Source organism: Nannobrachium achirus, assembly GCF_963921795.1.
Source record: "Nannobrachium achirus genome assembly, chromosome: 12".
In the NCBI taxonomy this organism is placed as follows: Eukaryota; Metazoa; Chordata; class Actinopteri; order Myctophiformes; family Myctophidae; genus Nannobrachium; species Nannobrachium achirus.
In genome coordinates, this window is record NC_137832.1 from 5,281,512 (window position 1) to 5,308,821 (window position 27,310).

The 27,310-nt window shown below is 43.9% G+C and overlaps 1 protein-coding gene across 1 annotated transcript in view; it reads right to left on the bottom strand.

Moving 5' to 3' along the window:
• The window catches only part of LOC308294998 (rap guanine nucleotide exchange factor 1-like), a gene marked incomplete at both ends in the record, with an annotated part of 32,165 nt that extends 11,978 nt beyond the window's left edge, over window positions 1-20,187 (bottom strand). Inside the window, 12 exons of the mRNA XM_080737934.1 lie at window positions 478-576; window positions 1,157-1,253; window positions 1,514-1,607; window positions 4,245-4,377; window positions 5,645-5,676; window positions 8,187-8,356; window positions 10,135-10,314; window positions 11,756-11,875; window positions 14,112-14,128; window positions 17,557-18,008; window positions 19,184-19,343; window positions 20,030-20,187. Of these exons, the coding sequence (XP_080594060.1) occupies window positions 478-576; window positions 1,157-1,253; window positions 1,514-1,607; window positions 4,245-4,377; window positions 5,645-5,676; window positions 8,187-8,356; window positions 10,135-10,314; window positions 11,756-11,875; window positions 14,112-14,128; window positions 17,557-18,008; window positions 19,184-19,343; window positions 20,030-20,187 (1,712 nt within the window). The remainder of the gene's footprint in view (window positions 1-477; window positions 577-1,156; window positions 1,254-1,513; window positions 1,608-4,244; window positions 4,378-5,644; window positions 5,677-8,186; window positions 8,357-10,134; window positions 10,315-11,755; window positions 11,876-14,111; window positions 14,129-17,556; window positions 18,009-19,183; window positions 19,344-20,029) is intronic.
• Window positions 20,188-27,310: the final 7,123 nt, after the last annotated feature.

Genomic DNA, 27,310 nt, shown 5'->3' on the forward strand with positions numbered 1-27,310 from the left:
TTGTGGAATAGTTGTCTGGCTACGCGTGACTAATATATATCAATGATATCAGCTACACCGGGCTCACAGATAGCGCGAGCCCCGGATACGCATGCTGTAAAAGTAGGATCGGTTCTATTTTGTACGCGCACATACCGGTATACACACATTACACAGACTCCTCAGGTCTCCCGCACAAATACTCCCTCCTTGGTGTAGCCAGGGGCTTTTCACACATGCACGGACAGCGCACTTAACTCCCAGTATGAAACTATTTTTATTTATTTTTTATTTCAAGCAATAACGTTACTTTTCACACAACAGGGGGTGAGTGGTTCTACAGATCAACAGAACAGTGTGTGAGTGGTTCTACAAATCAACAGAACAGTGTGAGTGGTTCTACAGATCAACAGAACAGTGTGTGTGGTTCTACAGATCAACAGAACAGTGTGTGAGTCGATCTACAGATCAACAGAACAGTGTGTGAGTGGATCTTACCAGATCTCGTCCACCACTCGGACCAGCAGTAGGAAGGTGTTCTTACTGGCCCTCAGATTCACAGGTTCGATCCCCTTGCACAGGTGTCGGTACGTTTTGCTAGTTAAGGTCTGTGTGAATGAGCTATGATGACTAAAACTAAGACTATACTGACAATTTCCTCAACAAATAAACTAGACTAAAATGCTAGGGAGGGACTAGAAACAGACAAGTCATTTTATGTTTGGTTGCGCTCAAATGTTGCACTCTGAAAATAACAGATCTACAAGCTCACAACGTGTTGCAGCGCGACACATTGTGAGCTTGTAGAACGGCTATTTTCAGCATGCAACCAAGTGTAAAATCAGGCGTTACGACGCTATCAAGGCACTGCCGAAATACATTTTAGTCAACAAAATAGATTTAGTCGATTAAAACTAGCCAAAAACTAAAACATTTCAGGTGACTAAAATATGACTAAAACTAAATGAAATGTTACTCAAAAGACTGATCAAAACAATGTAAAGTTTGCTGTCAAGACTAGTGTGCACGTACATTAATTTCGTTCAACCTTTATTTATAATTCTCGACAGATCATTGAAGGAGACTCATTTTAGTACAGATAAGAATGTGTGTGTGTGTGTGTGTGTGTGTGTGTGTGTGTGTGTGTGTGTGTGTGTGTGCGTGTGCGTGCGTGCGCGTAGAAGGATATCTGTGCTGTAGTTTGCTGATGACATCATAAGTGCTGATGAAACTTCTATAGGTGGAGAGGAAGGCTTCACAGTACAGCCTCTGATCTGTGTGCACGAACACACACGCACACGCACGCACGCACGCACGCACGCACGCACGCACGCACGCACGCACGCACGCACGCACGCACACACACACACACACACACACACACACACACACACACACACACACACACACACACACACACACACACACACACACACACTGGAAGATTTGGAGGACCCCCTGTAGTAACTCTGAGGACCCCCTAGGGGTCCCGGACCCCCTGTTGAAGACCCTTGGTGTACAGTAACGTGTACACACACACACAGGTCCTTACCGTTGCTGTCAATCTCAGTGGCGTGGACCAATAGGATGTCGGGAGATCCTGCTTTCACATCTGGCCCCTCCTCCTCCTAGAGGTCAGACAGACAGAGGTCAGCACATTAACAACAGCCCAAAGCTGACCAAAGAGTTGAACATGGTAAAAACTATTCATCAATAAAGAGATATCGACAAATAATATGCATTGATTCAGAACCAAATATGCAGATTTCAGGTTCAGGTTCAGTTTTTTTGTCACACATATCCATACAGGTACAGATACAATGAAATGCTTGTGCCAGGAGCACTCTCAGCCTAATTACACAAAGACATGGTCACAGTGACCGATAAGAGTGTGGACCCACATACCATGCAGGCCACACAAGACAAGTCCCAACAACGACAATACCATACAGTGTAACAGTGTACAGTTTAACTCATTTGTAGCCGATCCCGAGTATACTCGCGAAATATACTCGAGTATTTATAGTGCCGATCCCGTGTATACGCGCAATATTTACTGTATATACAGTAAAGCTGGCAAGGGCTACGTACCGTCCGTTGGAAAGTGCTGGCACGGGTGGACTCGCCGATTCATCATCATCACGCATCCACGTGCACACAATAGTGATCCCTTAACATGGAAGGCAACGGTCTTTCTCATCTTTGATTCTTTCCAAAAAACACGTTTGATGCCAATGATGGCATTGGATTCTCGCTAAAATAGTACAAGCTGAAAGGCATCGATCCGCCATTACTGTTTACGCTTCGGACGACAACACTTCCGGGTACATTTCAAAAGGTCGTCAAGTAGGAATTGTGAGCGCGATCTACTTCCGGCCTTCAAAATAAGAGACTGGCCGCGGACGGAGCAGGCAGCCGGCAGCTTGGATTTTTAACTACGTTTGTTTATCTACGTTTCACTTTCATCCCTTCGTTGAGCAACCTGACTGCCTGGGCAAAAAAACGATTACTGAAACGAGTGGTGTGTGATTTGATGCTCTGGTAACGTTTTTTTGGATGGGAGGAGTGAGAACAGGGAATGGGCGGGATGGCTGCCATCTTTCATGATGTTCTTTTTGAGTCTTTTTCTTGCAGCGTGTGGTGTAGATTGTATGGAGCTGTGGCAATTGACCGATCGCTATGCCCCTCCTAAAGCCGTGCTTGCCCAATGCCACGTTTAGCGACAGGTTACTAAGGCGGGTGCCTTGGCAAGCTGCCATGGCGGCGTGCAGCAATAGCACCCAGCTGCAGACTAACCTGCCACAAACAAACGCACTGTCCAGGAAGAAAACAATAGCCTATACTAAAGTCAGATTAACATACAGTACACAAGTTTTACCAGTTATATTTTCTCATGAAGTGCTCCTAAATTATTCCCGTGGGTTTGTGTAGGTCAGTGCAATCCGTTCTGTTTTTGTTTCAGTGTTTGTGACACGGAAGCGAGTGGGTGGGACGTTCGCGAACGAATCGAGTCTGTTGAACGACTCTTTGAAATGAACGATATGATTCGGTTCACAGTAGGGAGCCGTTCCTTTCTAATGAACAGTGGTGGGAAAAGTACTACATGTCTTTACTTAGGTAAACATATCAATACTGCAATCAAGTTTGGAATGTTATTAATGTACTAGAGTAAAAGTAAAATAGTATTGGTTTCAAAATGTACTTAAAGTACCAATATTAGAACGTACTCATTATGCAGAATGTCCTGTTTCACAGGTTTTCCAATGAGTAAAATGTAGAAAAATCATTTGCAAATAGCCGATCTACAAGCTCACAATGCATCGCAACGTGACACATTGTGAGCTTGTAGATCACCTATTTTCAAATGCCAGAAATGTATCCAATGGCCAAAATGTATAGGCCTATATGGGTGGAAGTGATTTACAATCATAATCAAAATCTACAAAGTAACCAGTAACTAAAATGAGCCAGTCTTTTGAACGGCTCTTTGAAAGGAACGGATCTCAGAGATCCGGTTCACTTCAAAGAACCATAAATCCCATCTCTATCTAGCAGCCAGACACCGATGCGCGCCGCCATGGCAGCTTGCCAAGTCTGCTGCGTTAGTAACCTGTTGCTAACTTGGCATTGGACAAGGACGGCTTTAGGAGGGGCATAGCGATCGGTCAATTCTGTGCCAATAATTTTAGCTGCTCTCTTCACAATCCTCTGCAGCTGTTTTAAAGGCACCCCCCAAAATGATTTATTTTTCTTCTATCGATTACTCACCTCAATTTATGGATATTTTTACGTTTTTTTTTTGTCGCATTCCTAAGCCAATAATTTGAGGACACTCCAGAACCACAGCTGGTCATCACATTATTCACTTTAATAGGAAAAGGATTTGCTTAGGAAAGCTCACAAGCGCAGCACCGAGTGCTTGTAGATCTGCTATTTTTTTTAAATCGTGAACATTTGTTCCGAAATTATTTTGGGGGGTCCCCAGATGATTAGCTTGATGTGCAACATTGCTTTCTCACTCACTAAACAAACCAACACAAAGTTGAAGTGTATAGACTAGAGGGTATCTATCTACATTCTAAAGTGACAACTTATGATGGACTTTTTAACACCTCTAAAATGACAAATTAAACATTGTCCAAATTGTCAAATTTTAGAGGTAGAAATTGTGAAAATAGACGATCTACATGCTCACAACGCCTCGCAACGTTGTGAGCAACGAGAGAGAGAAAAGGAAAAGTTTTGAACGCCCTTGACCTCCTGACCTCTGTCTTGAGGGTGAGTTGGTCCAGGATGTCCTGTTGGTGCGTCAGTAACACCCCCTCATCTTCATCACCATGACCATCTTCATCATCATGCTCCTCCTGCTCACCACTGCCCCGCTGGTCAGGATGGGAACTGCAGGACGGTTACCAGAGGTGTTTTCAAAGGTGGGGGGAAAGTACTCATGTGTTTTACTCACATAAAATTATCAATACTGCAATGTACTGTAGAGGCACTCTGTTACAAGTAAAAGTCCGGTAACCGAAATTTACTTGAGTAAAAGTACAAAAGTATTGGCATAAAAATGTTCGGAAATGCACACAAGTGTGTCCTCAGTGTAGTGAGTGCAGTGGGCGGTGACGTTGTAGAGTGCATTCAGTGTGGCTTATTTACGAACGATCAGTTAAGAGGCAGCTGTGACGCTTTTTCAGTCTGAACTGTGAAGGAAAACCTTCTGAAAAGCAGCAGTTGCTAACGTAACATGGCGTTTGAAAGGTAATTTAATTCATAACATTGGCCTTCCTGCTGTTAGTTTACATGTTGGGTCGCTCCAGAGCCGTTTTTAGCTATAGGCGAGCTAAGCGGCTGCCTAGAGCGCCATCCTAGAAGGGGCGCCGATATGGAGGGAGTGGACCCAAACCGGCCCAAAACCAGCTAAAATCACGCCAAAACCCGCAAATCGCTCGAGTGGAGAGAGGCGCATTCGCATAGAGCGCTGATTAGAGGCGCTATGGCCCTGGGTCGCTCAGTGCGTGCACTCAGCACACCCGGTGCGCCGCGCACTGGATTTCCAAACGACACCGCACCGAGTGCACCGTATAAACGAACGACAAAATGGCACACCAGTGCGCTGAGTGTGTATTTTTCAAACGCACCCAAAATTACCAAAAGTAGAAAGTACTCATTATGTTTTCAAATTTATAAAAATCATTCATAAGATAGTTTCTGAAGGGTTAACGTATGTTTTGTAATAATAACCAAAATCTACAAAGTAACCAAATAATTGTAGTGGAGTAAAACGTATAATATTTGTAGTCGTGGAGTATTAGTAAAAGTACTGAAACTTGGAAATTCTCCAGGTGTGAAAAAAAAGAAAAAGAAAAAAAAAGTATACAAATACTCAGTTACAAGTAAAAGTCCAGAAATCAAAATGTACTTAAAGTACCAAAAGTGAAAGTAGTCATTAGGCAGAATGTCCTATTTCAAGTTTTCAAATGTATACAAATCTTTTGAAAACTCGCAGATCTACAAGCTCCCAATAGGTCCCCTAAGTACAATATTTGGATCCGAGATGCAGTGGAGTTGGAAAAGTATTGGAAATTTGAAATACTCAAGTATCAGTCCAAATACCTCAAAATTGTAGGTAAGGAAATGTACTTAGTTACTTCAAGCCACACGTTACCTTTGTTTAGTAGTGTCCACTCCATCTTCATCCTGATGAAGACAACACAGATATCATCATCATCATCATCATCATCATCACCCTCAAGCTCACAACGCGTCGCACTGCAATGTTACAGATGGACTGCTTTTTGGCATGTGTTATGTGCAGGGCAGGAATTTCATGAAGGCCTTGGCCGTCGTTGCCCCTCAGTTTGGCCTTGTGCCCCTCCAAAAAATGCCATGCCCTGAGGCCACAGTGGCCTTAATGCCCAAGATGACTGTACCACTTGTCAGTATGTAAACGCCAGTGTCTTTTGTTGAGTCCCCATTTTATCCAGTAGGCTATCTTTGATTTGTGCTGAGCATGGATCAGATTGTTAATATCAATGTATTTATTTCACAGCAGATAGTCTTCTTATTACATTTACAATCACCCGGGTTAAGTTCCTTAACCCTTAAATTCAATAATTATTTCAATGGACTAAAATCTTGTTTTATTTGATGGCCTTCCTGCCCTGGCATTTGGCCTTTGTGCCCTCAAACAACGGACAACACAAAAGGCCAAGTGGCCTTGCCCCTAAAATAAGGAAGTTCCAGGCCTGGTTATGTGTCTGGTAATTCATTTGACACATACACCACTAATACCTCATTTCAAGCCGTCTTCGTCAGTATGTATTAGGGCATTAACGACTTTTGATTTTTGCAAGTTGACTCGACTCAGTAATAAGTTGAGTTGAAGTCGACATTATCGTTTGATCACACACGACCCCCCAATTATTTCGGGGGGTCCCCAGATGACTAACTTAATGTGAAACATTGTTTTCTCACTCAACTGTAAACAAACCAACATAAAGTTTAAGTGTATAGAGCATGGGTATTCAACTGGCGGCCCGCGGGCCAAATGCGGCCCGCGGGGACCTTCCTTGTGGCCCCTGGAGCAATTTTGAAAAAAAAAAAAAAAAAAAAAAAAAAAGAAAAAGATTTTTGAAAAAAAAAAAAAAAAAAAATCCAAAATCTTTTTTTTTTGTGGAGACTAATGAACGTTATAGATATGGTTTGCGCGATATGAAACGTGAGCTTCATCTTACCATAATCACAGTAATCCCTAATCATATTCCATCATATTCAAGTGAAGAGACTCCAGTCAGAGCACTGCAGCAGAGTGGAGTGTGTGTGTGTGTGTCTGCGACCCACCTGATCCTCGTTGAGCATCGTTAAAGCATCAAAGAAGGCAATTGTGTGTGCACTGTCAATAAGGTCGACATCTACTCTAAGATAGCATCAAAGCCAGGTTGGCCATCACTAGTGTGATGTAGTTAGCACTAGGTTTTAAACAAGAAAGCATGTGTACAGTTGTCAACTTGTTGAACAGAAATTAAGCACATTAACATGAAAAGTATTCTACTTGAAAAGTATTCTGCTTTGCAATGTAGTTAGATGAAAATGTGCTTGTTTGTGAAAATGTAGTGTGAAAATGTGGTGGTGGTGTGTGTGTGTGTGGGGGGGGGGGGGGGGGGATACGTTAGTGCGGCCCCCGGCCCCTTGGGTTTCTGTCAATGTGGCCCCCTGGACAATTTTGTTGAATACCCCTGGTATAGAGGGTATCTGCACATTTCTAAAGTGACAATTTAAGGATACCTCTAAAATGACAAATTAAACATTGTCCAAATTGTCAAATATATAGAGGCAGATATTGTGAAAATAGCCAATCTACATGCCTCACGTTGCAAGGCGTTGTGAGCATGTAGATCTGCTATTTTCACAATATACAGTATATATATATTTTTTCCAACTTGGACTTTCGACTTTCTCTGGTGGGAGTCGTCTTGTGTAATGAAGTCGACTGAGTCGATTTCATTACACAAGACGACTTATGACTTGTCGACTTTTTCGTTTGGGTCGGCAACCCAAAATGTTGAAAGAGCCATATTGGACCAAAAAAAAAAAAAAAAAATCTCTCTGGAGCCGCAAAAATTATAAAAGCCTTATATAACGTTGTTGTCGGGTGGAAACCTTGTATGTCCAAAACTTCGTTTTGTATTTATCATTTAAAAAATTAACTAAACTAGAGAAAACAGCCCATCTACAAGCACACAACGCCTCGCACCGTAAGTAGATCTGCTGTTTTCACTACTTTTGTGTGTCAGTCTTGCATGATGAAGCAGGGCTTTACTTTCCGAAAAACATACAAATTTGAAACTTGGAGATACAAGGTTTCTGCCCGACAGTGACGATAAAAAAATCGCTAAAACAAAAAATACATTTTTTCCACCCATCTTTTTCCATTTTCATACATTTTTGAAAAAGCTCCAGGGAGTCACTAGGGTGGCGCTAAAGAGCCGCATGCGGCTCTAGAGCCGTGGGTTGCTGACCCCCGCCCTAGTATGTATACCTTGCATGTTGTTGATACCTCAATATCGATAATCTTTCAATATATCGCCCAGCCTTAGTAAAAACTACATTCATGGAGTCTGGAGAAGGCACTTTTTTTACAGACATGGATGAAGGGCAGGGGCTCAAGCCCCCCTTTGATGTGTGTGTGTGTGTGTGTGTGCACCTACCAGCTGTCTCTTCTTGGGGGGCAGGCGGGGTACGACGGGCAGGTTGAGGTGGGTGAGCTGGTACACAGACAGGTCCTTGGGGGTGTGGTACTTCTGGCTGCTCCCCGAGCGCTGGTAGAACGCCATGTCTGACGCACTGCTGGCCGGCATGAACTGGAGGTACTGGTGGACTGAGAGACACACACACACACACACACACACACACACACACACGCGCGCACGCACGCACGCACGCACGCACGCACGCACGCACACGCACACACACACACAAGGAAGATAAGGAAGGAGCGGATATCACGTGACAACTAGGGCATTCACGAATAGTAATTTTTAGTATTCGAATTATTCGACCTCAAAGTATTCGAATAGTCGAATATTCGACAGGACTGTCCAAACTGTCAAATATCAAGCAAGCAAGAGGCGAACATTGTGAAAATATCCGATCTACATGCTCACAACGCCTCGCGTTGCGAGGCGTTGTGAGCATGTAGATCTGCTATTTTCACAATATTTATCTGCGGAACCGAGTCACATTAAATGTAATACCTGCAATTCCAAGTGCTTGTCAGGGTGGGGGTCCCCAGTTCAAATATGTTTATTTTGGGTGTCACAACCTAAAAAGGTTTGAGAACCCCTGGTATAGAGCATCAACAAATTCATCCACCAGGGGCATTGACAAAAAAAAAAAAAAGAGAATATTCGACTTCGGTGAACAACGTCGAATAGTGACTTTGATATTCGAATATTCGAATATTTGGGGAATGCCCTAGTGACAACGGGGATGCGCCATGTCCGGCCATGAAGCTCACCACGAGTGTCGGTATCGCGAGACTATCCACCGTTTCCTGTCTGGGAACCAACTCTCGCGATACTTCGGAGACAGAAACGATTATTATTTACTGTTATTGTTATTATTTCATTATGTACTGTGCACATCGAAAAGCAAGGGATTGGAAAAATACATTTGGTATGTTTTCTTTTATATTCCTAACCCTAACAGATTAGATGACAAAGGTCTCAGTCGTTCATAAATAGTGTTTCTTCCAGGTTTTGTTCATGAGCTGATCTAGCTGAGCTCCATTCACTGTCACGTGTTTCACAGCACAATCATCAGTGTATTTTGGATTCATGTAAATTTGTGTTTTCAGATATTTTAACCACTTGAACCATCAATACTTAATAAACTTGACCTTTCACTCTGTACTTCGTCCAGGGACGTGCTGGCCATTGGGAAAAGCGGGACAACTCCCGAACGGCCGGTCCATTCCCGGCCAGTCCAGGCCGGCCATTAAACTGTAATTGGCCCACTGGCTTGTCTCTCATGATCTGAAATGGCCAATCTTTGAGTAGCAGCAGTGCTATAGAGAGAAGTAGCAGCAGCCCACAGAGCCATCACATTGGCCCCACTGGCTTGTCTATCATTTGAATATCAGCCTACTACTCGCTAGCTTCCTTGACTACTCCTAGATGGTCTACATACAACATCATTAGACTGTCTTTATACCAGAAAAATGATGAGACCTAAAATCACAGTAACCGTTCATCGGTTAGTATTTGGGGCCTCGCGGCGCGTCCGGAAGGCAAAAAAATCTGCCGCGCGGCCATGCAATGAGGGCCTCTCCAACTCCCTTTTCCCGGGCTGAATCAGGGGACCAACACGTCCCTGACTTGGTCTGCTCTTTCTCCCCTCTATGCCAAAGCTCTCTGCCAAAAATAGCCGATCTACAAGCTCACAACGCCTCGCTGCTATTTTTGGCTAAAGTTCTCAGAATATATTATGGACGCTAGGGTTCAAGTGGTTAATAAAAAAAAGGAGAAAAAAAAGGTTTCTATCACACAAAGATTCAGAGGACCCCCTGTAGTAACTCTGAGGACCCCCTAGGGGTCCCGGACCCCCTTTTAAAGACCCCTGCCTTAGGACTTAACGTGCGTGTATGCGTGTACTCACTGTGGTGTTTCTTTTCAGGGAGGGGAGGGGGGCTTCCGCTGGGGGAGAGGAGGGCGGAGACTGGGTTGCCGTGGAGATGGTGGTCAAAGGCGGGGGGGACGAGTTCTAGCTGGGAGGGGCGTGGCCGCAGAGGGGTGGGGTCTCCTCCACTGGGGGGCGTGGCCTGAGAGTTCACCATACCTGGAACAAAGAGTTGCGACCGTAGGTCTCAGTTTACTATCAGAACCGTCACAGCTTGTCCGTGGCTGTCTGTCCGGTCGTCCGTCCGTCCGGACATCACAGTGACGTCAGATACTCAGAGCAGGGATCTCCATATATGGACATAAAAGGGATTGTATCCCAGATGATGCCCTGTTAAGAGAACCACACTATCAGAATCCAAGACAGATGGCTTTTCGCCCTCAGGTGTCTTACTGGTACATCCATCCATTCATCCATCCATCCGTCCGTCCGATTATTAAAAACGTAAACCAGTAAGACTCCCTAATCGAGAGATAAGCGACCGTCAGGTCGCATACACAAACTTTAGAAGGCAATCGTAGCCAATCAGGAGGGAATATGGGAAATGAGACAGATCCTTGTTGATGACATGACTTTAGAGATACTGTGTACCGTTTTGCGTGATCTTAGGCCAAAATCTGTAGAAGCAGTGTCCAAAAATGTGTTTTGGAACAATCGGCCTGATGGCCATGTGAGAAATGAGGGGTGGTGGGGTTGTGATTTGCCATCCAAGGAGTGTGTGTGCAAAGTTTGGCATTGATAGGGCCAACGGTGCCAGAGATATGACTAAGGCAAAAGTGTGACGTGACGTGATGTGACGTGACTGACTGATAGACAGACAGCCTGACAGCCGGTGGAGCCTTTCATAGTAACTGTGACCTGACGGTCGCAATATACGTCTGACTGCAGTGACTCGCTGGCTGCACACTCATCCTGCAAGTTTCTGCGTCTGGAAAATAGACAATCTGCAAGCTCACAACGCGTTGCGGATGCGAGGCGTTGTGAGCTTGTAGATCAGAAAATAGACGATCTGCAAGCTCACAACACGGCGCAGATGCAAGGCGTTGGGAGCTTGTAGATCAGCCACTTTTGGCACGGAACACGCCGTGACGACGAAGTATAAGCCAGGATTTACATTGTAATGTGTGTGTTGGACGAACGGTCGGACGGACGGACAAGGCTTGCACAGTGAGTGCAGACTGCACTGCACACAACAGTCGCAAAATAAACGTTCAATTCCAGGGACAGTATATGTGGGGAACACTGCGCCAACAAGCAGCGAGCTCCCTTCAGCACAACAACACGTTTACATCAGCGTTTGGGACGTTCTCCATGCTTACTGCTTAGAGTTATGTCTCCATGCCTGCAGCATTAGCGTGAGCAGTACACAGTCACACACACAGTGCCACATCAGAGAGAGTGCATGATATGTCCGACCCGAATCGACATACGGCCATTAATTATGAAAATGCGTCCGGCCCGAGGCCGAACCTTCGGGTATCCCAACTCTAGTGTGTGTGTGTGTGTGTGTGTGTGTGTGTGTGTGTGTGTGTGTGTGTGTGTGTGTGTGTGTGTTGTCTAACATGGCTGGCCATGCAACACTTCTTTCACCTGAACTCACCTTGGCGTCTCTTCTGTGGAAGAGCAGGGGGAGGAGAGGAGAGGAGGGAGGGGGGAGGAGGAGGGAGTGTTTCATCACTGGAGAACTCCTTACGAAGGATATCATTATCTGGATCCACATCTGGAGAGAGAGAGAGACAGAGAGTGAGTCAAACTCGTTCTTCTGCTATACCACAAAAATGTGGAACGCCTTACCGAAGGCCTTAAAGGAGGGTGGATCACTAGCATCCTTTAAAATCGCCCTGAAAAACCACTTACAGGCAGCAGTCGTTCGCAACTGGTAAAAACAAACATAGCCCAGCCCTCCCCTCCCCTGACCCTTCTTTGTATTTACCTACTGTATGTTTTTATTTTATTTTTTTAAAATGGTTTCCCCTTTTTTTCCTGACTATATCTACTGCATAGTAATGTGTTCTATCTGTCTGTCTTTCAATGTTATATGAGATACTTCAATGGTTTCCTATGGAAATAAGCTTAGTCTTTTCTAGGATCTCCTTTTAGTAGACCTTGTACCAGTGAACTGTACCGTTATGAAACTGTACCTTTTCCTATGCAAACTTCTAATAAAGTCTTCAATCAATCAATCAATCAATCAATCAATCAATCAATCAATCAATCAATCAATCAAGGGTATATGTTCCCAACTCAAATGCAGGAAATGGTGGGACATCTGCGGCACTAAGAACATGTGGGCGGTCCTAATTTAGGTGCCCACTCGTCCAGTTGTCCAGGTGCCCCTAGTGCCCAGACGTCTCCACCCGTAAGTGCCTATACTTTTCCAGGTGCCCACATGTCCCTACCTAGTGCCCAGATGTCCAGGTGCCCACTTGTCCAGATGCCCAGTCATAACACAAATATGGTGCCCAGATGTCCCTAGTTCCCCCCTGACCCACTCAGGGGCGATGAAGTTTCATTATTGAGCTGGGTGCTCGTTTTAATAAATTAAGTTTAAATTAATAAAGTAAGGAAAATTCAAGCTTACTGTATGGTGAAAGTTAGAACTCATAAATGAACTGCTCTGCTGCTGCATCGCACTGATGAGAGTGAGCCAACCGATCTGAAAGGCCGTCAGTGATTAAAAAAATACTCACATGTTTTACTTAAGTAAAAGTAGAAATACTCTGTTAAAAGTCCCATGTTCAAAATGTAGGCCTCCTGGAGTAATGACGTTTTGGGTAATCAAAATGTACGCTGTAATAAAACGTAGCCTAATAGGCCTAGTAGTCATTATGCAGAATGTCCCATTTGATTTGACAGGTCTTCACAATTGTTTGTATAAACTATTTTAGCAGATCTAAGCTCACAATATGCGTCACATTATGAGCTTGTATCTTCAAATAGCCCAAATGTAGGGCTGAGGGCTGAAGTGGTTATGCCTTTATAACAATCGAATTTGCAAAGTAACTAACCGTTTTCAAATATTTGTAGTGGAGTAAAAGTAGCCCACAATATTTGCCTCTGAGATGTAGAAGTAGAAGTAAAAGTAGGCTATTGAAACTTGGAAATAAGCCTACTCTATTCTAGCCTACTCTAGAAAAATAAAGTAGGCCTACAGTAGGCTACTTGAGTAGGCTACATGTAATCAGCAACAGCAACAATTGGGATACAGACCATAGATACAGACATTAAGAACCGGTTGAACATGTTTGGACATGTGTAAGGGGGTCGCGGCGACCTCCAGCAAGTCAATGGGAACGTTGGGACTATAGCGCCGTTTGGGGGAAAAAAGAGAGACAAAAATACGGTCCGGTCCAAAAAGACCCGGCTCTCATAGCTGTACGCTTGAGCTCCCAGGCGTACCCTATGTTACCGCCCCTGGACCCACTAGTATTCGTAATTTCTCCCCATTATGTTCTGTTGTGTAATATTTGGCCAATGTTTAATTTGTCATTTTAGAGGTATTAACAAGTCCTTAAATTGTCACTTTAGAAATGTGCAGATACCCTCTATACACTTAAACTGCATGTTGGTTTGTTTACAGTTGAGAGAGAAGTTAATCATCTGGGGACCCTCCACAATAATATGGGGGGTCCCCTGGGGGTCCCGACCCCCACAGGTTGAGAACCACTGTATTAGAGCATGACACCCGAAGTTGTTGCCATGACAAGCAGCAGGGGGCAGCGGCGAGTCGGCTTCACCTCCACCAGCCAAACCGCACGCAGGAAGTAGCAGCGGGAACCACTTCCTGTTTCATGTTGGCTGACTAGAAATGCCCCGAGAGAGAGGAAGCTGTGTGTGTGTGTGTGTGTGTGTGTGTGTGTGTGTGTGTGTGTGTGTGTGTGTGTGTGTGCGTGTGCGTGTGCGTGTGCTTACCCTGTGGTTGTGAATTCAAAATGTCACCAGAAGAAGAAGCGTACGTGGATCCTTCAGCCTCCTGGTAAACACGCAAACAAAAAGAAAAAGAAAAAAATAATAATTGAAATGAAATTATTAAATATTATTCATTGCGTGTGTGTGTGTGTGTGTGTGTGTGTGTGTGTGTGTGTGTGTGTGTGTGTGCGTGCTTGCGTGCATACCTCGACTCGTCTCATCGGCGTCACCACGGCAACTTTCCGGGGGGTGGGGCTTATTAGAGAGTGGCGCTTCTTAGGAGGAAGAGCGGGAACACTGACAGACACACACACACACACACACACACACACACACACACACACACACACACACACACACACACACACACACACACACACACACACACACACACACACACAGGGACGTGCAGAGAATGTTAGAGAGGCAGGGGGCTGACATTTCTAAAAGGGCCTTTGGTGGAAATATTGAAAATAGCAGACCTCCAAGCTCACAACGCGCCGCAGCGCGACGCGTTGTGAGCTTGGAGGTCGGCTATTTTCGGTACTTGATACCACACTGAACCAAGCATAATCAAGTGAATACTGGAGATGTCGTGTAACGGCATGGATTTCTACACACAGAGAGGGCAATTCTTTCAACATAAGATGCTGCATTCAAGTTCAGGAGAGTTATCTATGAATGCTGCCTTCAGGTATGACATGGAAAGTTTGCATTTGCATTTCTTTCACCATAGTAAAAACTACATTCATGGTCTGGAGAGGGCACTTTTTTACAGATGGGTAAAAGGTCTGTGTGTGCACGTGCCTGCACACGTAGACTGACATACACGACAGACAGACAGACGTCATTGTCTCCACCAGCCGAAGGCATGGGCAGAGTATGTTATATATTATTGCGCCACCAGGACGCCTGGCCTGGTGGAGTCCCAGGGCTGGATTAACACCTCAGAGGGCCCCTGGGCACTGAAGCGCCAAGGGGCCCCCGTGTGCGCGCAAAATGTTTTGTAGGCATATGTAGGCATTTAGCTCCAATATAACATCTGCAGCAGCAGTTGGCTCAGCGCGGCCTGGCGGAGTTTTAATCAGTTGACTTGACTTTCATGAAATATTGTACATTGTACTTAACACACAATCAGCACTTTTCAGCAGAATTCTCACAGAATTTGTTTCAGGTGGTGGTGGACATCATTTATTTCATTCTGATTTTTTTTTATTATTATTTTTTTTTTTTTGAGGGCCCTTGATGCCCAGGGGCCCCTGGGCACGTGCCCAAAGTGCCCATATGGTAGATCTGGGCCTGTGGAGACCTGTGCTCGGAAAAGCACTGCTTCTAGTTACATATCGTTTAACTTCCTCTAACGACGACCACTTCTCTTTTCTCCTCTCACTTCTCACTGCAGCTACAGGATAGCGGTCATGTGCTCAGTAAGCTGCTGAGCCAACGTGTTTTTGATTGCTTGTTTAAGTTCGTCTGGGCCAGTAGTTCTAGATAGATAGATACCTTTATTATCCCAATGGGGAAAATCAGTTACCCAGAGGCAGCACAGCAGTTTAAGGATATTTACAAAGTTACAGAGAAGTAAGAAAAGAAGAAAAGAAAAAAACTAACAGTGTACAGTAAAGACGCTCATAACCGTGACAGCCATACTCAAAAAAGCAAATAGCAATACTTAAACACACCTAACAATAAGTGTCCATAACAGTCAATGCTAGTCAGTGCTACAAGACATTATCTCGCCGCCATGTCAAACACAAGCAAAATATGAGCACCCTTCCTGGAAAGGTCCTTAGAAAGGTCCTTTCTCAAAGAAACCACATGAAACCCACCTCACCGTTTATCACTACATAAGCACGGGGTGGCTGACAGTAGCTGACATAGTACAGCATCGTGCTGGTGTACAATAGCGATGTCAACAATAATCGATTCTTTGATGCATCGTGATCGGCCGGGCCCCGATTCTGAATCAATTCAGCAACGTGACGTAATCGATTATTATAGCCGTTTTATACAGGGGTTTACACTGGCTGCCCATGGCAGGAATGTGGGCAGGTAGTTTCCTTTTTGCTCGCCCGACTGGGCAAGTGCGCATTTGAGAGGGGACGCAAATATATTTTGTTGGTTAATAGTATTTAAACACAACACGAGAACATGGCCAGAGCGCTCTGTCCCTCTACTCTCCTTTCCTCCCTCCCTCCCTCCCACTCTCTCTCTCTCACACACACGCACACACGCACGCACGCACGCACGCACGCAAGCACACACACACACACACACACACACACACACACACACACACACACACACACACACACACACACACACACACACACACACACACACAGCCAACATGCAGTGCAGTGGCTCTCATGAGCTCTGGAGAAACTACAAGCTCAAGTGTTGTTTAAATTTCAGCTCAATCTCCAAGTAGAAAAAAAACGTCGTGACTATTTACTCTACTATACGGGCGGCTCGGCTGCATGTATTCCACCCGCAATACATATAAAGCAGACCCACACACACACACACACACACACACACACACACACACACACACACACAAACACACACACACACACACACACACACACACACACACACACACACACACACACACACACACACACACACACACACACACACACACACAACACTGGAGTTTTGTTGCATGTGTGCTGCGCTTCCCTGTCCCTTAAACCAACTTGCGGATACAGCAAGCCGTTTATCCTTGTGTTGTGTCAGATTAAAACAGCAGTGGCCCGTGCCACAACAAACTGTCAAAGCTGACTAGTAGCAGTAGCTGAGCTGATAGACTTGTCGGGTGCTTTGTCGAGTTATGGGAAAGTAAGAGTCTTATGGTCTGTGGAATGCAAAATTACAGCACTGTTGGCCCATAATGTGCTGTTTTGAATGTTGGTACAATTAAAATAAATTGTGTGAATCCATAAATTCATAGCTATTTAGATATTTGGCATAAATGTTGTAGTCGGTATATCTGACTGCTTTTGTATTGACTGATACACTAAGCCCAAACCTATCACCCCTTTTCCACTGTAAATATCTCCTATTTCACTTTATTCATTTTTCCCTGTTTTCACTACTGTTGTGCGACAGCGACAGCCTTGTATGATGAAGCAGGGCTTTACTTTGCGAAGAAACGTACAAATTTGAAACTTGAGATACAAGGTTTCTTCCCGACAGTGACGATATTTACACCCCCGTATTGTGTTGTGTGCTCATGGATTCTTGGGACATAAAAAGTGTGCCCATGCAGAAAAAAGGTTGAGGAACACTGATTTAGATCACTGCAGAGAATAAACTTGACCTATAAAGATTTGGTATAACATACTTGTCTCGCCTTTTAGCGAGCCCACAATAAATAACCTTCTTTTATTTTTATTTATCCAGAATTTGCATTTGTTTTAGAAATTTTATAAATTTGTCTCTAAAACAATACAATGTTTCACATAAAAACAAAACAAACTGTCTCACCTGTTCAGCACGGGGAGGGGCTTATCCTTCTCCATATTTAGCAGGGGGAGGGGCTTATCCTTCTCCATATTTAGCAGGGGGAGGGGCTTAACATCCTTCGGCATGTTAACTAGGGGGAGTGGCTCAACATCCTTCTGCATGTTTACAAGGGGGAGTGGCTTAACCGTCTGGGTTTTTAGCAGGGGGAGGAGGGGCTTATCATCCATCTCCGTGTTTGGTAGTAGGGGGCGTGGCTTATCTGGGGGGCGTGGCTTATCGTCCAGTGGGGGGAGGGGTTTGGGGGGTTTAGGGGGAGGAGCCGATGCCGCCTTAGGGGACGGTCCTCCAGAGGGGAGGTCCTGGCGACTCGGTCCTGTTCCCTCATTGGCTGGAGAGTCAGAGGTCTCGTCCGATTGGCTGGGAGAAGAGGGGGCGGAGCCACGTGGCGTCTCATTTGCCAGCCTCACCAACTCCTGACAAACAGACAGACAGACAGACAAACAGGCAGACAGAAGGACGTGTCCCGATGAAGGGTGCCATGTCATAGTTCGACCCGACCACCTAACCCTAACCCTAACCTCAAACTAACGCTAGTGAACGCTAACCTGGTGAAATGCTAACCTGACGACACTGGCCTTTTCAAACTGATGTTATGTTAGATTTAGTCAAAACCAACTGGCTTTTTGTACCATTTGTTTGGGCTTTTTTGTAGAAATGTGCAATAGGGTGTTTACATTAAAAAAAAGAAATCCAAGCATTTAAAAAGTTTGTTAACCCAGTGGTCGGACCAGCAGCGGGTCGAACCAATGCTCAGTCCCCCCGATGAAGCCGGACGATTTGACATACAGTATGGCCCAAGTGCCAAAACTGTGGGAAGAGCAGCGTGGCAAAATAACATTTATCCAGAAAGTCTGACAACTACTATAGTGTGGCTGCCCTGTTGAGGACAACCACACTAATAACTTGTCTTTTAGTTCTATTTTATCTCTTCTCCACTAGTCCCTGCCTAACATTTTAGTTCTAGTGCAGGCCTGGAATTTCAACATTTTAGGGGCACGGCCAATTGTCCATTATTTTAGGGCACAAAGGCCAAATGCCAGGGCAGGAAGGCCATCAAATAAAACAACATTTTAGTCCATTGAAAGAATTTGTTTGAATTTAAGAGTTAGGGACGATAACCTAATCTGCAGTCAAATAGATAAATGATGGTATTAACAATCTGATTCAGCCTTGCACCAATCAAATCACTGGATTGGTTTAAAGATGGGGACTCTGGGGAGTTAAGATTTCAGAATCTCAACAAGAGACACTGGTGTCTACATGACAAGAAAGAGACACAAGTGTCTACTGTCTATATATTGACCAGAAGGAGACAGAGGAGAAAGTGGTACAGTCAGCTGGGGCATTAAGGCCACTGTGGCCTGCCTCAGGTCATGCCATTGGTTTGAGGGGCACAAGGCCAAACTGAGGGGCAACGACTGTATCTCTTACAGTTTACAGTTTAGGCATTTAGCAGATGCTTTTAATCCAAAGCGACTTACAATAAGCAGGTCTTCTCCACTAGTCCCTCCCTGACAATTCAGTCTAGTTTTTATGTGTTGACTACATTGTCAGTACTTGTAGTCTCATTATGGGACGGCAGCCTCACCTTCACTGCATCCTGCAGGCTCTGGATCGCCACGGTAACCGTCGCTATGGAAGCCGTGTCCTCGCGAGCGGCGTGGCGCAGCGTCAGCTGATCGGTCCAGCGAATCAGGCGAGCCGCTGAGCCATACAGGTCAGACCGACAGGAGGAGGAAACCGCCTTACTGCGGACAGACAGACACACAGACAGACAGACAGACAGGGAGAAACTGAAACTGTCTTACTGACAAACGGAAACAAGTGGACCCTGTAAGGTTCCATTTGGTTCCATTTGTACACTCTCTAGTGTGGTTGCTTAACCCTGGTTTTTGACATTACCAAAACGAAGCGGATAAAAGCGCTAAACCTTTTTTGAGGCTTCTTTAGGACCTAACGATGGATTTTATTTTTACAAAAAACTTTCCTTGGGCTAGAAATTGCCCCCAAAAACACCCAAAAAACGGTGAAAAATGATGACTCATCACTAAACCATCGTTTTGTGGGGCCATTTCTAGCCCAATGAAAGTTTTTTGTGCAAAACAAATGCTTGCAATGGATTCAGAATCATGACAAACCCCTAGTTAGACCCCTCACATCCTACTTAAAGCAGATATTTTTCTGGGTATTTTCCTCCTGTATAGAAAGTCGATGGGAGCCCAACTTGATATGGATAATTCTATGGGTAAACTTCAAAATAAAGTTTGGTACCCAAGAATAAAATCCATCGTTAGGTCCTAAAGAAGCCTCAAAAAATGTTTGGCGGTTTTATCCGCTTCGTTTCGATAATTTTGTTAAGCCAAACCACTACTCAGAGTTACAGAACAAAAAAGAAAGTGTACAGAAAGAGTTGCGGTGTTTCTTTAAATCTGACCTGCTGTGGACGTGGCGTTCCGCCTGCACCAGGTTCTGCACAGCTTCCAGGACCTGCGCGGCCGCTGCACACAGCAGATCCACCAGGACCTGCTGGTCCACGGCCGCCGCGCAGCCCCGCGGCTCCGCTACCACCTGGACCTGTGGAGTGGGTTTCATGATGAAACCTACTTCAGTACAGTGTTCATTTTGTCAGACATTTTTTATTTAGTCTTAGTCTTTAGACTAAATCATACAATTTAGTCTTAGTCCGGTTTAGTCTTCTGAAATTCAATTTCAGAAGACTTTTAGTCTTAGTCTAGTCGACTAAATAAAAAAACATTTCAGTCTTAGTCTAGTTTTAGTCTTTTAGTCTTAGTCTTTTAGGCTAAATATAACCACATGACTCTGAACAAGTAATTTTTCTACTGTCAGTGCAATATCAAAATAATTCATAAAAAATACAGTGCAATTTTGAGTTATCAATAAATAATAAACAAAACACCATCATGGCTGTAATGCCATTGCTTAACAGTTCTACTGCCAGATGTTATTATTTATTTATTGGGGCTGGTGCCAGCAAAAAGCAGCTTACCTTTGCGATGTTATAGAAAATTATCTATTGATAATTTTCAAACAAATTCTTTCTACAATACAAGGCTCATATGTGTACTTTAGCCTAGCTGGCGGCAGAGGGCAGCCTTATGCAAAGAATGATTGTGAATTGGGCCGCTTCGCTTGCCATCCATTCAGAGCATAGAAATACATTTTCTAGAACAGATCCACAGAAAACAGCCAGGAAGTGATTTGGGACTCCATTATTGCTAACGTGCGGTGGATTTTTGAGAGCAGTGTTATGGGATATGTTTTTACTGTACACGGTCGCCAGCTTACACTTACAGTCATCAGACAAGGTAAAAGGAACGAGCCGTATCGGCAACGAGCTGGGTTGAAAATTGGGGCGAACGGGAACGTCCGAAAGCGGTAAAAGAGTATATACAGTATAATATATATAATATACAGTAGCAAATGCAATACTTATGTTAATGTTCAAGTAAAACTGCTATTGCAAGGCTACAATACCTAATCTCTGCTCTGCAAATAATATAGTAACAGTATCAATCACATCTGACACTATCTGCTACTCTCTGTGCAAAACCAACAAGATTTGAAAAGATCAGATAAGTGCCTACATTCTCAAATGTAAAGATAAAAGATGTATTTGTGTTTAATTCCATTTAGTCTTAGACTTAGATTTAGTCTTAGTCTTAGACTTTTTATTAACCTTTCCAGTGCCAGCTTTCACCACTAGAGGGCGCCCAATGGCCATAGAATCCACCATAGATATACGCTGGTATATGCACAAGCCGTGCACAGCCATGATGCGCCTGAACACTTTCCTTTGTGCATGTACAGGAACAGGATGAAGTTAGCTTGAAGTTAGCTATTGGCTACCAAGCATTTTAGAAGCCCTATTTTCGGCGATTTAGCCATGATTAAACCTTGCACACCTCATGGATATGCATAGAACAGAGAAAATGAGCTCTAAAGATCCTGGATGTGGATGGTAAATATCGGCGGTGCGGCGCTCTCACGGGCCGTGTAAACAGATGACGGCCGGCGGCGCGGCTCGATTTTTTATTTTTTATTTTTTATAAAAACATTAAAAAAAAAAGCCGAACTAGTTCGGGATCGGCACCCTGAACGTTAATAAGGTACAAATAAAGCCGAACTAGTTCGGGATTGGCACAATAAGAGTTAACACACATTTAGTCTTAGTCTTAGTCTTCTGAAATTCTTTTAGTCTATAGTCTAGTATTAATCGACAAAATATCAAAATCTTAGTCGACTTAGTCTAGTCTTAGTTAACAAAATGAACACTGCTTCAGTATAGATTTGAATTCCCACAAAGGTAGAGTGAATATGAAACAATATATTTATTTAAAGATGCAGTGCCATGATCTTTCCCCCCTAAAACATAATTTTCAGATATTATGATTAGGAGGAAGAGTTTTTCCAAAAAAAGTCTACAGAAAGAGTTAAAATCATGTTTTTATGTGGCCACACCCACCAGTTCATTAAGTATGCCTGGTTCATAGACTGTATAAAAGATATGGACAAAGCGAAGCCATTGGTTTCTATGCAGCGCAAATGACACAATATGGGTCATCCTTGGCATGGGTGTTGCCATCATAGATTGAAATGCAAACAGAGGAGGCTATTGGCTGCCAACGGTCACGTGCAACCGCAGGGATACATGGGAGAATGTGGTCGGAGCCTCCTGAAATACAGCACACGAAGAAGAACACAGCCGGCTGGTATCAGTTTAGTTGGCCACGCCCCCCCGCAACTTTATCATCAATTTTAACATAAATGGGACCTTATTTTCACAAAACGCATATCATCGTGATTGAAAGGCAATTTTTAACTAGCGATAGGAACCATAAAGTATTCATGAAAATGTTAATTAAGGTTAGAACACGAAAGGGGAAAATGAATGGGATCCAATGGAGAACAATTTTTTTGCAACCGGCCAGGGGGAAAACAGCGCAACTAGCGGCCAATCATAGGAAGTTTTAGTTCCGTATTGGGCTCATTTTAAATCGGCGGAACTCTCCCCCTGGCCTGGTTGTCAGGTGGGTGTTGACCCAGCTGAAGTTAGCCACACCCACAGTGTTGGGTGTATGGTAAAAGGGGAGGGGATGAGTTTATGATGTCATTAACTCAGTGTTTTTGGATTGGCACTTTTGACCCCCAAGGTTTCAGCCTCCAGGAAGATACCCAAAATACAAAGGGAATTGCTCATAACAACCACACCAGGGGGTCTAATGAAGTACTGTCAACCTCATAGACACATGAAAAACAGAAAAAGAACAAAACTATGGCACTGCCTCTTTAACTTAAGCATATAGGTAAGATCGACAAATACACACTTAGCACATATATTGACAGTCACATACATTTCTACCACACCTGTTGTTCCGGGGCCGCCACGCTGCCTCGCCGCTCCACTGCGGCCCCTCGCTGGTCCGCCACCCCCAGCTTGAACACCAGAGTCTTAAAGTAACGCAGCGCGCTGAGGACCGAGCGCTCCTGCTCTGATAACACACTCCATGACTAGAGAGACAGACAGACGGACAGGCAGACAGACAGACAGAGAGGATGATGCTGGATGATAGTCAGTAATGAAATCACTGGTGTGCCTGTAAGGGTCCATATGGTTAGCCCGGCATGGCCAGACTGTGTGTGGAACCTGCATTAAAAAGGCACAACTTTTAAAGAAATGCCTTTGACGATAAACGTTTAAACATTTTAGAGCATATCTGTAGTGATAATATGGCCATACTAGGGATGGGACGATAAGCAATATTATCGTTTATCGTGATAAAAAACACTCACGATAATCGTATCGTGGAGATTTAATTTATTGTGATATCGTCCGCCGTCATGTGCTTGTGGATCAGCGAGACGATCCTCAAGCTCACAACGAGTTGCGTCGTGACGCGTTGGGAGCTTGTAGATCTGCTATTTTTTGGAAAAGACTAGATTATATCTGCTATTTTTTGGCAAATGTTCCTAGGGTAATGGAAATTGATTATCGCGATAATATCGTAAATCGTGAAATCACATTCCTCTGAGCGCTATGTCCCTCCTTTCTGGACCGTTTCACTGTGTAGGCCTATGTGTACACTAGGGGTGTAACCATATGGTAACTGAATCGAAAAATCTTTTTTAATTAGCAAAGATCTATATCGATACGCAAAAGCAAATATCGTACCGTTTTGTATTGTATTGTTTTACAATGCAAATAATCAGTTTGTATCGATTGTATGTGTAATCTCTGTGTTCATGTCAAGGTGGGTTTGTCCATATGTGTTGAAATATAATGTCCATGTATTTGCTAGAGAATCACAGTGTTTACTTATTTGAATGAACCAATATCATCCATGTATCGTATCGTCAACCATGTATTGTGATGTGTATCGAATCGTTGTTCAAATGTATACACCTAGTGTTCATGTGTACCTTGCTTTGTGTGTGTGTGTGTGTGTGGGTGTGTGGCTGTGTGTGTGTGTGTGTGTGTGTGTGTGTGTGTGTGTGTGTGTGTGTGTGTGTGTGTGTGTGTGCGTGCGTGTGTGTGCGTGTGTGTGTGTGTGTGTGTGTGTGTGTGTGTGTGTGTGTGTGTGCACACGTGCGTGCATGCGTGTGTACCTTGCTTTGTGTGTGTGTGCTGCTCACGTCCGGCTGAATGCAGGCTCTCTGAGATTGGGCGCGTTTGATTCGCTCCCCTGGACTTTTCACCTTGGCCTTCAGTCTCATGGTGAGAGAGGAGAGGTGAGAGCGAGGGGAGTCTGGGGGAGAGGGAGAGAGAGAGAGACTGATTGGTGAGCTGCTGTGATAGGAGAAGGATATCAAATGGAACCCAACCACTTTAAAACTATTGTATCCACAACTTTCCAACGTCCCATCATGCATTGCGCAGAAGGCGCAATGCCCCTCACTATCCACGTCTACCCCACTGCACATCTACCCCACTATCCACGTCAAAGATAAATGCACAAAAAAGGAGTCACGTCATCCGTTCATTAGCTCAGTCAGTAGAGCACGGATGCAACAAACCCACGGCTTGGGTTCGATTCCCATGAGGGGAATATAATATTCAAGGCGACAGATATCGGCGCATGCGTACATCAAAGTGCACGGAAACAGGATACCCCGTGGATACTCCGTGGTTTCCCCCCGCCATTCCGAAACACCGCCATTCCGAACATTGACTTCTAACCCTTACCCTAACCCTAACCCTAGTCAATGTTCGGAATGGCGGTGTTTCGGAATGGCGGTCTGACACCCCGTGGATACCCTGTGGATACTCTCTGCATTCAAACGTCTGAGAAATGGTGAAAAAGTCCGATTGAATGCGAAGAGAGCAGTCGAAGCTGGTACCTTTCCATGGATTAACACCTTGCATCTCCCTCACCGAAAGAGTAGATAACGTGTGGATCCAACGGCAGGTGAACTGAATTTGATAGGTTAACGAAACATTGAGTAACTGCGTCTTCTATTGGCACGGCACGCACACAACAACAACGCGACACGCACGCACACACACACCAACAAACGCCGAAAAATGTGCAGAAAAATGTGCCTGGACGTTGACAAAAGTTGTATTTTATTTCCTATAGACGCCACGAGACTAGAGGTGAGCGACCCGAAGGGCCGCGAACATCTAGTACAGTACATTTGGATCCTTTTGACTGTATTTGCATATTATATAAATTCATGTTTTTATTTATATGTTCATTATAGTTTTTCAGTTTTTACTGCATTTCATGCTTTGGTAATATTGTAATTGAAAATCTAAAATACATATCTCAAAATATTATAATATTACACACGACCAAGGATTTAAAAACAGAAATGTCAAATCTCTGGTTATGTTATGTACATTTTTGCACTCAGTACTTGGACCATTCAAAAGAAGGATTTACAATTCAAACTTCTGAAAGGTTATGTTAATTCAGTACTTGGTTTGGAATACTTTTGAACAAATGTCTTCATCGATGGGGCGTGGCATGAAGGTGGTCAGCCTTTGGTACTGCTGAGGTGTTATGGAAGCCCAGGTTTGCTTTGATAGAGGCCTTAAGCTCATCTGTGTGGTTGAGTCTTGTGTCTCTCATCTTCCTCTTGACAACACAACACAGATTCTCTGTGGGGTTCAGGTCAGGCCAGTTGGCTGGTCAGTTAAGCCCAGTAATACCATGGTCAGTACACCAGTTAGATAGTTTTGGCTCTGTGGGCATGTGTCAAGTGCATCTGGCTAAAGGAAATCATCTTCTCCATAAAGCTTGTCAACCTACAGAAGCACAAAGTGCTTTAAAATCCCTGTGTTGACTCTGAACTTGATAAAACACAGTTTGGGCAAAACCAGCATTGCATTGCTGGTGTTGGTCCACTGTGTGTTGGTCAACACGTAGCCTACACACACACACCCACACACACACACACACACACACGCACACACGCACACGCACACACACACACACACACACACACACACACACACACACACACACACACACACACACACACAGCGTTCGAATACAGACAACATTTTGCTACAGTAACATTATATTCAGACACTTTTAAAAACATAAAGAGGAAGTAGGCCTATATCTTACCAGCTTTACTGTCTCGAGCTGACATCTTCTTCTAGTGTTTTATATTAGTTTTATTCTCATGATAAAAACTAAACCGTTTATATTGGTTTTATTCTCATCTCATGACCAAACTGAAGTAGTGAACGACGCCTCCACTCTGTTCCTCATCGCGCTGCTGTTACACACACACTGGTGACCCATCCAATCATGTGTCTCCACAAGTGCTGCTTTTTATTTAATTTTATACAACTTATACAAAATGCTGAAAAGGCTTTTTTGTTTATCATCTTCGATATGGAATTTTACCCTTTGCTGAACATTATTAAAAGCTGAAGCAAATAAAGTTCAATAACTTCAATTAGGCCTACATCATACATCCCATCAAACATGACAGCTCACTAGGCTAGGCTACTAGAGATTCATTTCAACAAGTTGACATGGTGTTAAACTTCATTATATCTATATAAAATAAATAAACCCCTTCTCTTATAGCTGTTTTTGCCCGTTCAAAATTTATTTCTCAAATTACAAAACCAAGGAGAAACAGACCTCAGGACTGGGGTCACAGAATTCTACAGGTCACTGTCAGCTCCGCAACACTCTTGTAACTTTACGTGTAACAGCTGGCGGTGTGGCTGATGTTGATGGAGCTACAGCGCCCCCCTGTGGCTCATCTTTTCAACTATATGTATTATTAGCCTATAAAACACGAAATGAGCATAACAGTGGTCTTTCTTATTTAATAATAACAATAATTTATAAAACAGGAAATGACCATAGTGGTATAATTAATAATACCGTCTTGGCCTCACAAAACTATGGCTTAGTGATGAGTCACTTTTCACAGTTTTGTGAGAGACGTTTTTAACCCAAGGAATGTTTTTCGTGCAAAACAAATGTTTGCAATGGATTCAGAATAATTAACACCTAGTTAGACCCCTCACATCCCACTTAAAGCAGATTGTTTTGGGGGTCATTTTGTGTAGTGTAAAGTGTATTCACCTTATTCCTGGCCCTCTCTACAGAAAACGCCCACAAAACTGAAAAGTGATGACTCATCTCTTTTCATCACTAAACCATCGTTTTCTGGGCCCTTTTGTTAATAAATGATTGTTACATTTTAAACCACTACGTGTCCTCCTCAA